At 53.7% G+C, this 15611-nt stretch overlaps 2 protein-coding genes across 5 annotated transcripts in view; both read left to right on the top strand.

Moving 5' to 3' along the window:
* Nucleotides 1-15611, top strand: part of TIMP2 (TIMP metallopeptidase inhibitor 2) — a 51238-nt gene that overhangs the window by 24512 nt on the left and 11115 nt on the right. The window contains exons 2-3 of the mRNA XM_081218828.1: nt 12399-12499; nt 14607-14715. Coding sequence (XP_081074954.1) covers nt 12399-12499; nt 14607-14715 — 210 coding nt within the window. The remainder of the gene's footprint in view (nt 1-12398; nt 12500-14606; nt 14716-15611) is intronic.
* Nucleotides 3926-12392, top strand: LOC308607161 (uncharacterized protein). Of its 4 annotated transcripts, none has more exons than XM_081218829.1 (5): nt 3926-4146; nt 5732-5887; nt 7808-7862; nt 11828-11941; nt 12076-12392. In XM_081218829.1, the coding sequence occupies exons 1-4, from the start codon at nt 4037-4039 to the stop codon at nt 11873-11875; spliced, it is 369 nt and encodes a 122-aa protein (XP_081074955.1). In that variant the 5' UTR covers nt 3926-4036; the 3' UTR covers nt 11876-11941; nt 12076-12392. The 4 variants fall into 4 exon arrangements, 2 of the variants coding, with proteins under 2 accessions (XP_081074955.1, XP_081074956.1); XM_081218830.1 differs by having other exon boundaries at nt 6428-7862; XR_014013958.1 differs by lacking the exons at nt 5732-5887; nt 7808-7862.

Below are 15611 nucleotides of genomic sequence, written 5' to 3'. Positions count from 1 at the left end.
TTTATCTGCCTGTTGCATACTTAGGGGTTGGAATGGGGGTGGACAGACCTTTTCTGCAAAGAGCCAATAGTAAACATTGTAGGCTTTGCTGGCCATACGGTCTCTGGCACCTACTCTCCGCCTGCCTTTTCAGCTGGAAGACAGCCACAGACAACACGTAAATGAATGGGTGTGATCGAGTTCCAATAAGACTTTATTTACAAAAATAGGTGGTAGGCAGGCTTTGGCCCTTGGGCCAGAGCTAACTGACCCCTGGACTTAGCATATGAAGGAGATGTTCCCTCCCTCCCTCCCTCCCAAGGACCTCAGATGCACTGGGTGGGATAAATCCTCTTCATTCATGATATGTTGGCATCATTGGGCCATCAATGGCCTTTTTTATCTTATGTATGTTTGGCATCATAGCCTAGCCGTGTCAAAGTGACCAACAGAGTGAAGGCAGGGTCTGCCGCGACCCCAGCCCATCCACGTATAGACAATATAATGAACAACCGTGAGCCTGCCACCCAAACCCAAGATCTGGAATATTTGCTGAAAACCAGCTTTATCTGTGTGCTACTTCCTCTTCTCTGCGCTCTTCCTCCTTAGCTGTATCGTACACCCGCTGAACTTGGGAGTTGTCCCTGCACTGCACTACAACCCGAACACAATCTGTATTGTTTAGTTTTACTTCTGCTTGAACCCTATAAAAAGGATATTATATCATGTATGGTCTTTTGGAAGCATTTTGGACCCAGCATAGTTAGTTCATTCGTGTCACACGTAGGTGTCATTTTTGCCACAGCGTCATAGCATGTGACCCTCTGAGCCTTCTTTCCATAGCTGCTTCTGTTTTGTGCCAGTTCCCAAAAAGTGAACTACATCCCTAATGCATTTGGATCAGAAGGCCTGGCGTCAAAAAGTGCTTTGGGAATGTTTGAACACCACAGCTGGGATGTAGGTGTGGGAAAGGTTCCATCCCTCCTTTTCTTCCCATTTTCACCTTTTTTTTTTGTCCCTGGAAAATGTTGATCTGACATTATACTGTTTTTCCTTTGCAAGTACTGAGTGACAGACACTGCCCCACTTAACTGGAGCTGAACAGTGAATAACACACACACAGGACACGTTCTAGTGGAGGATATAGGTAACAAGGGACCACAATGACAGATGGTGATAGAGGGATACTCAGAGAGGTGGGGTGACTGACCGGATATGTGTCTCTGAGCATCCAGCCCACAACCCCTGAATGCGACCATTTTGTATGGAGCAGTAATGGCATCCCACAAGGTGTTTTTTGTTTGTTTGTTTGTTTTTCAGTTTTGTTTTAAAATCAATAGCTTGAGTGAGGAACCTTCCACCATCTCACGTCTCCATCATGTGAGTCTCCGTTGTCTGTGGCTTTTCCATTTTAGGTGGAGAAAATGTTTGATCCCGGCCCGGTTTCTCTCACCTGCTTCCGGAATACCATGGGTCAGGGCTGCAGAGCTGCTCAACAATTTGGTCTGAGCCCAACGTGAATAAGAAAAAAGTCCTGGGGCCAAGAGAGCTTTGTCACTCCCTGGCCAAATGAGGATTCCCTGTGGGGAGGGGCGCTGGCCTTTAGTGGGTGCTCAGCTGGAATGCCCATCTGTCGCTACGGGATCACCTCGGTCTGAGGGTGGAGGGGGTGCCGTGGGATCACTGGGTTTAAAGCCGTGGCCGCGATGGGACCCAAACACTGAGTCATGAGACCCTCGTGACTCGGGCTGTGAGCCGCAGTCTAATGAAGGGGCAAGCCTGCCTTGAAGTGTGTTATTTTTGTTTCCACTTTCAAAGGTCATGTTTGTGGCCCGTGTGTTCTAGGTGAGGAATTGTCCCTTCTGGGCCACACTTGAGCTAAAAGTAGGTGTGGGGGATGGGCAGCGAGACGTGGTGGAGGCTGACTCAACTCTGCCTGGACGGTCACTCCCACACTGTCCCCTGGAAGCTGGATGAGACGCCCTGCCCTTGCCCACCTGTCCCGCAGAAGGCTGAAGGGGGGCGGGCCAGGGTACCCCCTTGCCCAGGTCAGTGACGTGGGTAATGAAACAGCCCTCCAGGACTTCCCCTGCCCGCCGCCCGCAAAAAGCTGACCCTCCAGTGATTCCCGATGGAGATGTCACCGGTAACTTCCATCTCTCATTGGTATCCAGGGGGTGGGCTGGGATCCCAGAAGACAGTGCCTCCACTCCCTGTCGGTCACTTTGACATGACTGGACTGTGGTGCCCAGAGCCCTGGGACAGCGCCACCTGGAAGGGTTCTGCCCAGTACTGCCAGGGGGCAGTGGGGACCCCGACACAGTGGCTCCTCCTAAAGGGTCCTCCCCCAGCGGCCTTCCCCACGCATCCTCCCTCCCTCCCTCCCTCCCTCATGGGCTCTTCCTCTCTGAAACTGCATCTTCTAGCGCTTTCCCCCGGTTTTGCGATTCACCCCCCACCTTTGGGGGCAGCTGCCCCGTCCCTGTTTCACTCCTGTGTTGTCAGGTCACTTCCTTGCAGCCCAGCCAGTGAGTCCTCCCCCGACGGCAGCCGCTAGGGAAGGCCTCCGTGGCCGGCCTGCTGGTGGACAGGCCCTCCGTTTGCCCAAGGGAGCCACAGGCAGAAGACGGCGCCTGCTGCAAGGTCCGCTGTCCACAGGCAGGTGCGGGCCAGCAGTGACCGACAAGGACCAGGACACTTCGGGAGCAGGGACAGAAGTTCTCCCTCGACAGCGTGACGGCTCCAGCCCTGGAGGGGCCGGTGGGCACCCTCGGTTTGGATGTGACCCCGCATTCCACGTGTGCTGCTCTGAGGGTCCTTATGCCTGTCCCCTCCCCTGCCCAGCCAGGTGCGAGGTTGTAGTGTGTATGAGAATATCCAGAATCTCAGAAATGGAAAATAATGGGAAAATTGGTTTTTCAAGTTGGGGTGGAGGGCAGGGGACCCTCTTTCAGGCCATGAGACGCGGGCGGCTTCCTCCCTCCACGTGATGGAGACATGATGGAGAGCTGATGGCGGAGTGCAGCCCACCCTCATCCTGGCTGGAGACGGGAGGCCGGGTGGACTGCACACCACACACCACCCGCTCCAAGGGGCAGCTGGGCTGCCACCTGGGCTCTTACTTGCTAAGCTAACGAGGACTAGCCGAGGAGAGGGGGCATGAACCACCCAGCCTGCGCACCCAGCTTCCCTCCACACTGGCAGCTGGGAGGGTGGCTCTGGGGTTCCAGCCTTTCCATCGCTGCTCCTGGCTCCTGAGAAATGCCGTGGATTGGAGTCGGCCCACAGACCACATGCCTCAACATCCCACGCCAGGGCCACTGCTGCTGCTGCTCTGTCCATGTGGACGGGGGCCTGAGCCACGGGCCCAGCACTCGAGTGTTCACTCCCCAAAATGAGGCAGCCTGGAAGGGGAGACCTGCCCGAGGTCACGGCCCACCAGCAGCAGCGTGAGGACAGGACCCTTGTCTGCTGCCCCTCACTTCTTAGCTGTCCGTCCAGCCCCTTCCTCAGCCTGTGGGTGGGGAGGGATCGCGGGGGGGCGGGGGTGGCGCGAATCCTCTCAGCATCTCTCCCTTCCGCCCCCCGCCCACCGCCCCATGCCCCGCCTGGTCCTGCCCCTGCCCCTGCCCCCACTGTGCTCCGGGCTCCAGGCTTGGGCTTGCAGGACTGAGCTTGGCTCCTTCTTGGGGTCTTGGCGGAGAAAGTGCAAAGCAGCAGTTCCCTCCACAAAGCCGCACTGTTCTCAGCAAATCCTCCCAGGAGCGGGATGCATTTTTTTCAAATGATTCAGCAGCACGTGAATGGGAAGGGCCCGAGCCCAAGGCTTTGGAGACTGTGACCAAGGCCTCTGGCATGAGATCCTGCTGGGCCCGCAGGGAAAAGTGGGGAAAGGTGGTGGGGCTTGAGTCAGGGGTCCTATCTGGGTCCTGGGGGTGTTGGGAGGGCGACTTGGAAGCTGGGCGGGGAGTGCTGCAGCTTCTCTCTGCATCACCAAGGCGCTTTTAGAGATGTTTCCCTCCTGCTCCCAAGGGGAGCCAAAGCAAAGGGCCAGGAAATGGAGATGGGAGAGCTGGTCTCCATGGAGACGGGGCATCCAGTGGACAACGGCTCACGTGTACGTGCTAGAATCTTGAACAGCACTGGGCAGGCCTGGCAGATCCCCAGGTACCGGGCTCATGGGCAGCGTGGACCAGGGCTGGGGCTGTACTGCTGTTTCCTGTTGTCTGTCCTGCACCCTTCACTCTCCCTGCCCCACCCTCCACTCCTGAAAAAACACATCTGCTCTGAGCAGTTGTCATTCCAGGCGTTTTTGACCCTGGCCTGAGTCACGCTGGCCAAGTCTTGCCCTCACACTGGACACCACAGCCCTGCCGCGGACATCTGTTGGCTCCTGGGGTTGGGGAGGTTAGGGGGACCTGGGGGTGGGTCTGGTCTCTCACAGCTGCTACAGGGATGGAAGAAGCCCTCGGTTCCCTGCAGCATCACAGGGCTGTTTTTAATTACTTCATTTCCCTGAAAGCGGATTTGGAGGAGGTCTGCTCCACCCCTGGCTGAGCAGGGCCTGGCATTGAGGCCAGGGAAGGCAGAGCTGAGTGCCTGGGGAGAGCCCCCAGGGTCATGTCCACCATGGGGCAGCTGGAAAGGTGAAGGCTGGGTGCACAGTGAGGTCAGAGGGGCAGGTGGGGCTGGATGCTCCCACGGCCTTCTGGGCACCAGGCCAGCGCTGACGCCATGCATTCCTTGTGACATCTCCCAGGCTGCTCAGCCACATCCCGTTTCCACGTGCTGTTCTGTAGGGAGGGGCGTGGCCCCGAAACCTGGGGAGTCCCAGCGGTCTGCAGTCCCTGTGAGCACGACCCTCTTTCTAAATCATCATCCACCCGCCCCCTGCCCCTGTAGCTGGTGCGGTCTGCCCCCCACCCCAAAGAAGCAGATGCAGCCCATTGCAAAGGCTCACAGTGTCTTTACCGTGCTCCCCACAGCCCACTGAGATGGTTTAGTGACTTGTAAGCGGTTAGGGATCCCTCAGTAATCCAGAGCAGGGCTCTGAAAGATATGATCACTTCGTTACAGCTTTCATGGGGCAGAGCAGCAGGCTGTGTGTCTGGGGTGTAGACGCAGGAAGCGGGGCACCCCTCATGTTCTGACTCTACCCTTAAGGGTTAGTGGTGGCTGGGATGGAGGCACCCCAGTCCACCCTCCACTGGGACTTGGGCAAGTTCATCAAAATTCAAAGGTTAGGGGGCCTCCGCCAGGTCAACCAGCCATACAGTGTCACTGTGTCCACCCTAAAGGGACAAGAGACTCATCCCAAGAGGCAGCCTCGGGATGTAGCTGCAGGCATTCAGCGAGGACTTTGGTAGCTCTGTGATTTGAGGGTGTAGACGTCTACCCTCGTGCTGCCCCTTCTCCGGAGAGTGTAGACAAGAGTGTGCAACCCTCCAGCCCTCCCCAAGTACCCCAGCAGTGCAGAGCACACCTGGAGAGCTGGGGGTTTGAAGCCTGGCCTGGAGTAAGTGGGGCCTGGGTCTCGTGTGGGACAAAATCGTTGCTTTCTGAATTCCTCTGAAATGGTTGGCGTGTAGTTTTTCCCAGAGACAAGGAAACGGACCAAGTGACCCTCTACTCTCAAACCAGGGCTCGCATTCCAGGCACAGCAGCAGAGTGGCCCCCACCCACTCTTGATTGGGGCCAGTAGGGTCTTTGGCAAATGTGCCGGCCAGTCGAAAGCCCCTGACCTCTCCCGCAGAGCGGATGGCTTTGAGACCCTGTGCCCCTCACCAGAGGGACCACTGGGCATGTTCCACAAGGCCGTGACCAGGACTGAAGAGCAGGGCGGCGAGGTCCGTGTTGATGCCTGTCTCGCTGGGCGCCCCTTCCAGATCTCAGCTGGAGGCCGCAGTAGGTGGGTGGGGAGGTGACTGTGGCCTCTGCTGCTGCTGAGGCACTCTTGCCACCCTGAGTCAGTGCATACACATAAGGCTCACATGGTTCAGGGTTTTGACCTTGTATTTAGATGGATGTTTTCCCGAATCCTGGAGATTCCCGCACCTGTTGCAGGCAGACCCGTGATTTTTCCCTGAGCCGGAAGCTCTGCCTGGGCAGGCTTTAGGGTCTGGGGATTCTGGGGTGTTGAGTGTGTTGGTGCAAGGCCGTGAATGTCTAAAAGTCAGAGTCCTGACATCCACAGCTTTACCGTGCTCTGGGGTCGGGAGCCCATGCCGAGCTGCGTGGCCCCGTTGGGAAAGGTCCTACAGGACACATTCGTACGTGTAGCATATGGCATTCCTCTGGAGAGAAGTTGGGCCCGTGGTAAGACAAGATAATTCAGTTTATTTCAGTGGGACATAAATGAACTTCTGACAGGCAGTTCTCTTTCAGGGCCGGGCTCCCCCATAGACTATGTCCTTGGCTTGGTGTTAATCTCCATTGCTTCCCCAATAAGGTCTGCAGACACATGAGCACTGAGATGTTGGCGGGGTGTGGGAGAGACTTGAATCGGCCTGGGTTGGTCGAGTATGCAGCTCCTCTGGACCGGCCATGGCCACAGGGTATGCTGAGGACACCCCAGGTTTCCTGCCAGCCTCCTCCCTGTCCCCTCCCCCCAGGGCAGTGGCACAGTCTGGCCTCCGTTGGTTTTGCCTGGGCTGTTGTCATCTCTCGGAGCCTGAACATAGCCTGTGTTCTTTGGATCGTCGTCCACAGCCTTGACTTTCCACCCACCCCGTTCTTTTCCATCCCAAATCTGGCTGGGCGGACTAGGGCTTGTTTTTGCAGGCTCCTAGTGGGGGAAGTGACGTCATGTGGTGTCCACAGCCTGAGGGGTGGGGCCAGGGGCTCTGCGGTTGCTTGTGCTTTGAATTAAGTCCACGGCTGTGCATTCCAGTAGCCAACATCTGACAGTGAATTCATCAGCCAGTGTATCACCCTTGATCTCAAACCCAGATGTTGTGTTAACGGCAGAAGAGAAAGAAGAAACAATCTGAGCAGCCCAGGGAGAGGCCATCATTTTTGCGACCGAAGCGGTTAGAGCAGGAATCTTTATAAAGACTCTCCCTCCTACAGCTGCCTCCGGTTCTCCAGGGGCAGGATGGTGGAGCAGGGCTGCTCGCTCGTGGGGCTGGACAGGACCTAGGCTGATCTCCCAACCCAGGGCCAAGCACCAGGCCCAGCATGCAGTGGGCGTTTGGTAAACATGAGTCCATGCCTCCAGTTTAACTTCTTCCCAGATTCTTTGGGTCTCTTTGCTTCTCCCCAGCCCTGTCCTTTAAATGGCCTGGGACTCAGAGAGGCCCATCCCTCACTTGGAGTGGCCCCCAGTCTGGAGCTCAGGGTTATGCCCATTGCGCTAGGTGCAGGGAACACACTTCTGAAAGCTCTTCTTGCCTCCTTCTCTGCCACTGGCAGTTGGGAAGAGTGTGCTTCTTGATTTTCCTGTCCATCATCTATCTTCCTGCCCGGGTTGGATCTCCTCGAAGGCAGGGACTGTTACTGAAAACCTTTCCACACCTTACCCGTTTTTCCCTTTGGGCAGCAGGAGGGGGCCCATGCTTTTTGGATTTATACTTAAAAGGCAGTCCGACTCGGAACTCTGAGCTTGGCATGGAAGACAGTCCCCACTCTGGCTCGTGCCGGGGGCCGAAAGCTGAGGGTCGGGATGTCCGCAGCCGAGTTGGCTGGGGTCCGCCGTGCTGCTGCCCCGCCCTCCCTCCCTTGTGGGGCCCCTCAGGTCTCCTATCTGTAACTTGCCTGTGGGAGCCTCTGGCTGTGATCAATTCATCAGCCAATGCTTTTGCCTGTGTCCCCCCCACCCCACCCCATGCAGAGTGGTGCTGAGCCCAGATGGTAGCGCTGTGGATCCCTGGCACCCACGTGGACAGGTGTGTGCCCAGCATTTCTCTTTCATGGTTGGAGGGTGTTAACACTTTGGGGAAGGTTTCCATAGAACTGGGCTTTGTTTCCTCTCTTGCTTCACTTTCTTTCCTTCCATTTCTCTTTTTTTAAAATTTTTATTGGTTTATTCATTTATTTTTGGCTGCATTGGGTCTTCGTTGCTGCACGTGGGCTTTCTCTGTGGTGAGCAGGGGCTGCTCTTCGATGCAGTGCACAGGCTTCCCACTGCAGTGGTTTCTCTTGTTGCGGAGCATGGGCTCTAGGCGCGCAGGCTTCAGTAGTTATGGCACGTGGGCTCAGTAGTTGTGGCACGTGGGCTCAGTAGTTGTGGCGCATGGGCTTAGTTGCTCCGCGGCATGTGGGATCTTCCCGGACAAGGGATCGAACCCGTGTCCCCTGCATTGGCAGGTGGATTCTCAACCACTGCGCCACCAGGGAAGTCCCCGAGGTGCTGTGTTTGTTCTGTCCTGAGCTACACCTGCATCATGTGTCAGGCACCGCGTCACGTGCCCCCCATCTCTTAGTCCTCCCACACCTTGATGGTGTGCAGATACTGGCGGCGGTGTCTCCATTTCCGATGTGAGCAGCTTAGTCCCAGGGAGGTCAGGGAACTTCCCTGAGGCTACACAGCAGGGAGGGGCTACAGCAGGATGGAGCCCCTCTGCTGCCCCCTTTCAATTAAGAACTCAGACTGCCTGGGAGCCTTAGGAGCTTTTATAAGAGAAAAATGCATGGACCTTGATGTGTGGAATGGAATGGAGTCTCTTGGCTGTTTGGGAGTAGTTTTTGCTTCTTTTCTTTTTTTTTTTTTAATTTTATTGAAGTATAGTTGATTTACAATGTTGTTAATTTCTGCTGTACAGCAAAGTGATACAGTTATACATATATATATATATTCTTTTTCATATTCTTTTCCATTATGATTTATCACAGGATATGGAATATACTTCCCGGGGTCTACAGTAGGACCTTGTTGTTTATCCATCCTGTATATAATAGTTTGCATCTGCTAATCCCAACCTCCCAATCCTTCCCCACCTCCCCCTTGGCAACCACAAGTCTGTTCTCTATGTCTGTGAGTCTGTTTCTGTTTCATAAATAAGTTCATTTGTGTCATATTTTAGATTCCACATATAAGTGATATCATATGATATTTGTCTTTCTCTTTCTGACTTCGCTTAGTATCATCTCTAGGTCTATCCATGTTGCTGCAAATGGCATTACTTCATTCTTTTTATGGCTGAGTAGTACTCCATTGTATATATGTACCACATCTTCTTTATCCATTCATCTGTCGATAGACATTCAGATTGTTTCCATGTCTTGGCTGTTGTGAATAGTGCTACTATGAATATAAGGGTGCTTTTATCGGTTTTTTTTTTTTTTTTTTTGGCTGCATTGGGTCCTTGTTGCTGCACATGAGCTTTTCTCTAGTTGCAGCTAGTGGGGGCTTCTCTTTGTTGCGGTGCATGGGCTTCTCATTGGGTGGCTTCTCTTGTTGCAGAGCATGGGCTCTATGTGCGTGGGCTTCAGTAGTTGTGGCACTCGGGCTCAGTAGTTGTGGCTCACGGGCTCTAGAGCATAGGGTCAGTAGTTGTGGCACATGGGTTTAGTTGCTCCGTGGCATGTGGGATCTTCCCAGACCAGGGCTCGAACCCATGTCCTCTGCATTGACAGGCGGATTCTTAACCACTGTGCCACCAGGGAAGCCCAGGGGTGCTTGTATCTTTTTGAATTATAGTTTTCTCCAGATATATGCCCAGGAGTGGGATTGCTCGATCATACGGCAACTCTATTTTTAGTTTTTTGAGGAACCTCCATACTGTTTTCCATAGTGGCTGCACCAATTTACATTCCCACCAACAGTGTAGGGGGGGTTCCCTTTTCTCCACACCCTTTCCAGCATTTGTTATTTTAGACTTTTTAATGATGGCCATTCTGACTGATGTGCAGTGGTACCTCATTGTAGTTTTGACTTTTTGCTTATTTTCTAATGGCCAGCAGTGTGTTTATTGAACACCTATAATGCAGTAAGCATTGTGCAGGGTGCTGGACCTCAGAAAAGCAGTGCCAAAAAGTTCCAAAAAGCATGCAGAATTAGGTGTACCATAGTAAAATCTGGCAGCATTGCTCCTTTTAGAACTGTTATCTCCTTTGGATGTTCCTGGTTCATTTGATATCATGAGCTGAGGATGATGCTGCGGAAGAGCAAACTTATGGCAGGACTAATCTGTTTACTGATTCGCATAAACACTTTTTTTTTTTTTTTTTTTTTGTGGTACGCGGGCCTCTCACTGTTGTGGCCTCTCCCGTTGAGGAGCATAGGCTCCAGACATGCAGGCTCAGCGGCCATGGTTCACGGGCCCAGCCGCTCTGTGGCATGTGGGATCCTCCCAGACCAGGGTACGAACCCGTGTCCCCTGCATTGGCAGGCGGACTCTCAACCACTGCGCCACCAGGGAAGCCCTCGCATAAACACTTTTTGTGCAGCATTGCAATAAGGTATAGATGAGGCAGGTCATAAGAGGGACCAAGACAAACCTAACCTGTGCTGCCATCCAAGTATCTCAGGGTCAGCTCAGCAAATAGTGAGCCCTAACTGTTCTGTGGTTAGAGCGTAGCTTCTATCTGTTAGAAGCTCCCAGGGCCCTGAGCAGACGGGTACCGATGTTTACAGCAGAGTGGATGAGAGATGTGGAATATACCAAGTGCTACGGGAGGACAGGATTTCCCAGAGGGAAGATGGGGAAGGGCTATTTCAGCTGGGTCTTGAAGGATGAATGGAAGTTCTCCAGGCAGAGAGAGGGAGATGGCATTCAAGGCAGAAGAAACTTGCCTGTCTAGAGGTATGGACACCCCTGGGCAGGTTCAGATTCAGGGAGTATTATGGACTGGTGGAACAGCAAGAGTGGGGGACCACCACGGCAGCTGAAATAGTCACTGGCTAGCACCAGGTTGCACAGGGTCTTCTGTTTTAAACAAGGGCAGTGTGCGGCCGAAAAAGATGTTTGAACTGGACGGGACGGGACTGAGAAAAGATAACATGTGCTGGGGAGGGAGGATGGGTGGGGCGTGGGAGGAGACACTGGGATCAGGTTGACCAGCTACCAAGGGCAAGGCCCTCTGTTCTAGGGTGGCATTTCCTAGATGTGGCTTTGTAGGTTGGGGCCTGGCTCAGCCTGGGAAACAGGAACCTGTGGCCTTGGCCAGTCATGACTCAGCGCCGACAGAAGAAAAAATAAGGATGGGTTTGGGCCTGGGTGGGGCGCTGGGGCTGTGGCGTGGGGCTCTGGTGCCAGGCTAGGATCCAGAGCGCATTTCAGGGGTCCAGGGGGATGGGCACAGATGGAGATCCGTGTGCCTGGGCCTCCCTGCTCTACAGGAAAAGACAGCCCTGCCTGGGGGCTCTGAGATTCCAGCTGCCCATTGGGGAGTGGAGGTGGGAGGCTCCTCTGAGCCTGTCTGCTCCTTGTTTCTTTCTTCTGCTCACACCCACGTGACCCTCATCCAGCGTGACCCTGAACAGCCGAATCTTGGAGGACAAAGCTTTTAAAGCCATTAAAACAGGCCGTGCCACCAGCTGATAAGCCTCAAAATGAAAAAAGGGAGGGCTCTGCCCAAGTGACAGGGTGAACTGCTGATCCACGCCCCGTCAGGTTATGGGTTGGAGCAGAGTCTTGGCTTAATTGCTAGTAGGAAGCCCTGGGGTGCATGGCCCCCGAGCAGCCTCAGGCCCCAGGGAACATTCCGGAACCTTCCCAGCCTGACCTCTTCCCCTCTCCTTCATCTCGTGTCACGTTCCAGGATCATCCTTCTTTCTGTTTGGCCTTTTTCCTCGGCATCTGTCCCTATGTCTGCTAGAGATGCTCTTAAATGTCTCCTCCCCCCATTCAACAGTTAAACTGTTCAACCTTCCTCTGCCGTGCCTCTGATAGAATATGTGTTATTACAGAGAATCATCCCTGCGACATCTCTCAGGGACACGTTGAGGACAGATTAGGAGGCTGACAAGATAGACCTTTTAGATGGAAGACCCCCAACCTAAATATGATGGGGCCCCTCGTAGGTAGGTAACTCCCCCTCTGCCTTCAGCCCAAGAGAGCCTGACTGCCAGTAGGCTGTAGGGGGTGGGGACTCTCACCATCCTTAACTGCGTGATCAGGATTGCAGACCAGTCAGTGTGCTTCTCTGCTTCCCTAGCCACAGATACATACACACTGGGGAGGAAGAAGAAAAGCCCCAGAGCACTCAAGCATGACATCAATAGCGAGCTGTTGTTCAAATCAGTGATGGCCCCAGCAGCCCCCTGTGGTGAGGGACGAGAGCTTCTGCTCTGGGGCCCTGTCGACAGAGGGCTCTAGCTTCACTCCTGGTCATCCCCCTCGGGATGGGGTCCGATGCTGTACCCAGGGCTGGGGTCATCTTGCCCCTCACCTCCCACCTCCCTGCTGCCCCTTGCCCCCTTCTTAGAGCCAGGACAGTCTTTCGGGGACTCTGCTCACCTCTCTGTCTTTGTTTTGCAGTGATCAGGGCCAAAGCCGTCAGTGAGAAGGAGGTGGACTCCGGGAATGACATCTACGGCAACCCCATCAAGCGGATTCAGTATGAGATCAAGCAAATAAAGGTAACGGCGACTGTCCCTGGGTTGCTGCATTGGGCAGAGCTGTGGGAGGTTTGGGAGCAGGGCCGGGGACCAGGTGGGGCTCCCCCACCTTCTCAGTGTACCACTGGGTCCCTAGGACTCGGTCCAGCCACCTCTGAGGCAGACAGCTAGGAGCAAGGGCATCAAGCCACAAGTGGATCTGATTTTCCTTAATCCGTAAATGCTGAGAAGTTGTGTGGGCGTGGTCTGTTCCCATCAGCTAGGTTATTTCAGAAATGTGTTATCTTCATGAGCCTCAGCCTTAAGGTACCAAGTTCACAGCATCCGTGGAACGTTCTGTGAGTGCCTCTTCACCTCTCCATGGCGGGTTCAGAGGCAGTGGGAACTTGGCTGTTGCCTCTGGGAGCCCACGACCAATGCGAGAGCAGATGACCGAATTCCCCCAAACTGCGGGTGGACTCTAGTCTTGCCTGGTTAGCTTTATGTTCTAAGAGGAGGGGGGATTTGGAGAGAGGAGGACGCCTGTGGACAGGTGTGCTAGGGACAACTTCCTGAGAGAGGGGAGTTGAGGAAGAAATGGACATGGCAGCCTGGCCGGTGACGGAGAAGATGCTTCGCCGGGGGAGGGGAGGGACGGGAGGCATTGGGGGCTGCAGACCGAGGGGGTGGTGGCATTTGTTAGGTTTTCAGAATGGTGGTTGTGTTCAAGGTCATATGGCAAGGAGCCCGTATTTGGGAGGGAGGGAGAGAGAGGAGGGCGTGGTGGGGAGGGGGGGAGGACGTTGCGGGGAGGTTGGGAAGACAGGACCAGTGCTGATGGAAGGTTATTGTTGTTGACAATAACTAACTTGGTCTATAAGAGGGAAGAAGATTCTAGGCTCCAGCTGGAGGAACAGCTTTTCGACCTGGTTAGTAGTTGTGGCCATCCATATTTAATTTTGTTACAAAAATAAAAAATAGAACATAAATGTTACCAGAAGGTCAAAGAAATGCTTAATCATTGCGCCTATGTCATTTAAAGAGGTGACCCAGTGTCTCAGTGCCTACACCTCTATTTATGAAGCGGGAAGGACAGCTATCTCTGCTCTCACGACTCACTGAGGGGTCGTGAGAAGGCAGGTGTTGACAGCAAGGAAGCACTTTCAGCCCTTTGGTGACAGACGTCATTTGTAATCTTTCTTGGCATGAGTTGGGGTGTAGCTCTTGCAAAGCCAGTTCATCGTGACATTGGGATGACCCTGTTCCATTTGAGTTTGCTTGTTGAAACTCTTCCCCCCAAAACCAAGCAACGCCATTAATCTCGGTTTAGCCACAGCAAGAGTCCTGATGCATTTCATGCAGAATCGTGGAGCCCGCGTGTCTGTGATCTACAGCCGTGTTTAACCTCCTCTGTTGTGTGGTCCTGGCGCATGCGTGCGCTCCCCTTTCCATTACCCCCACCCCCGCTCATCCGGCTTCCAGCAGCCTGCACCCCCAAAACTGGCGTGGAGGGCAGTTCTCAGGCCACACTCAGGCCACTGCCTGTCACTGTCCCCGATGGGGCCGCAGGAGCTCCTTGGCTGTGGCTTTCTCACTTCCTGCCCGGGCACTGGAACAATGCACCCCTTCACCTGGGCAGCAGGTCTGTTCCCAAGAGGCTGTAAGAAAATCACAAGTTGAAAAGTCAAACTCCACTTGCCCAAGGAGTTCATCCTAACTGAGAGGTGCCTCTCCGCTCTGGTTCCCGTCAAGTATCCAGTGCTTAAAATTCCTGGAAATACACAAAAGTGGTGATCCTCCGTGATGGGTCAGAATCACCTGGAGATACATAAGCCCCTCCCCAGGGATTCTGAGATGACTTCACAGGTGGTAGGGAGAGCAGGTGTGTTATCTGAGGTGGGTCCCTCTGGATGACAGTCTCATGCCCAGCCTGGTGACAACTGCCACACTAAGAAGTAAATCAGAGCGACTCCAGGGAATCCTGTGCATTAGGAATGGTCATCTTCTAATCTGTCTCACTGGTACATCTCCATCCCCTTTTCCCTGTTGGCAGTACCAGGGGTGCAGGTTGGGGCGGCCCGCCATGTTCGGGATGGGAACGTGGCTGTGCCGCCCAATTCGTTTACGTTCCTCATCCTCCTCTTTCCAGATGTTCAAGGGACCTGACAAGGACATAGAGTTTATCTACACGGCCCCCTCCTCCGCAGTGTGTGGGGTCTCGCTGGACATTGGAGGAAAGAAGGAGTATCTCATTGCAGGTGTGTATGTGGATATGGGCATGGAACGTTCTTAGAGACCGTCCAGGGGCGGGGAGGCACGGCGGCTCGAAGTGGAACAGAGCCCTGACGATACACACAGTGCTATTCGGAAGTCTCGGGGATTCCCTGCCTAATGCCCGTCAGAAAATTAGGGAATTTCCTCCTGTCCTAGGCATTCCCCTTGTTAGAATAGTGGAACCAATGTGACTTAATGGGAAGGAACAAAGTATTCATAGGAAATGCGAGGTCAGGTGGACTCAAAAGAGGTGAGATGCTGGAAGTGCTCAAGCCTGGACAGGAGGCGGGGAAGGAGAGTGGAAACCTCATTTTAAATCTCTTGATATTATTATGCTCTCTACTCACCTGCTGCTTTGTTCATCGTATCCCTCTTTTTTTTACTGTGATAAAATATATATAACATAAAATTTACCACTGTAGCCATTTTTAGGTGGACAGTTCAGTGGCATGAAGCACATTCACATTGTTGTACAACCATCACCACCATCTATCTCCAGAACTTTCATCTTCCCAAACTGAAACTCCATGCCTGTTAAACTCCCCCTCGCCCCAGCCCTGGCCATCTCCATTCTGCTTTCTGTCTCGGTGAATCTGACTCCTCTAGGGACCTCATAAAAGTGGAATCCTACAGCGTTTGCCCTTTTGTGATGGGCTGATTTCACTGCGCATAATGTTCTCAAGGGTCAGCCATGTTGCAGCAAATGTCAGAATTTCCTCCTTTTTTAAGGCTGAATAATACTCTGTTGTGTGGATAGACCACATTTTGTCTATCACTGCATCTCTTTTAAAAATTATACTCTTTTATTCTTACATAAAATGATTTCCCTTTACTTCTTTCTACTGCCTCCTCTGCCCACCCACCTAGGCTTCCCCACCCC

The sequence above is a fragment of the Mesoplodon bidens genome (genome assembly GCF_964165515.1).
Source record: "Mesoplodon bidens genome assembly, chromosome: 19".
In the NCBI taxonomy this organism is placed as follows: domain Eukaryota; kingdom Metazoa; phylum Chordata; class Mammalia; order Artiodactyla; family Ziphiidae; genus Mesoplodon; species Mesoplodon bidens.
This window is presented reverse-complemented; position numbering and strand designations above follow the sequence as displayed.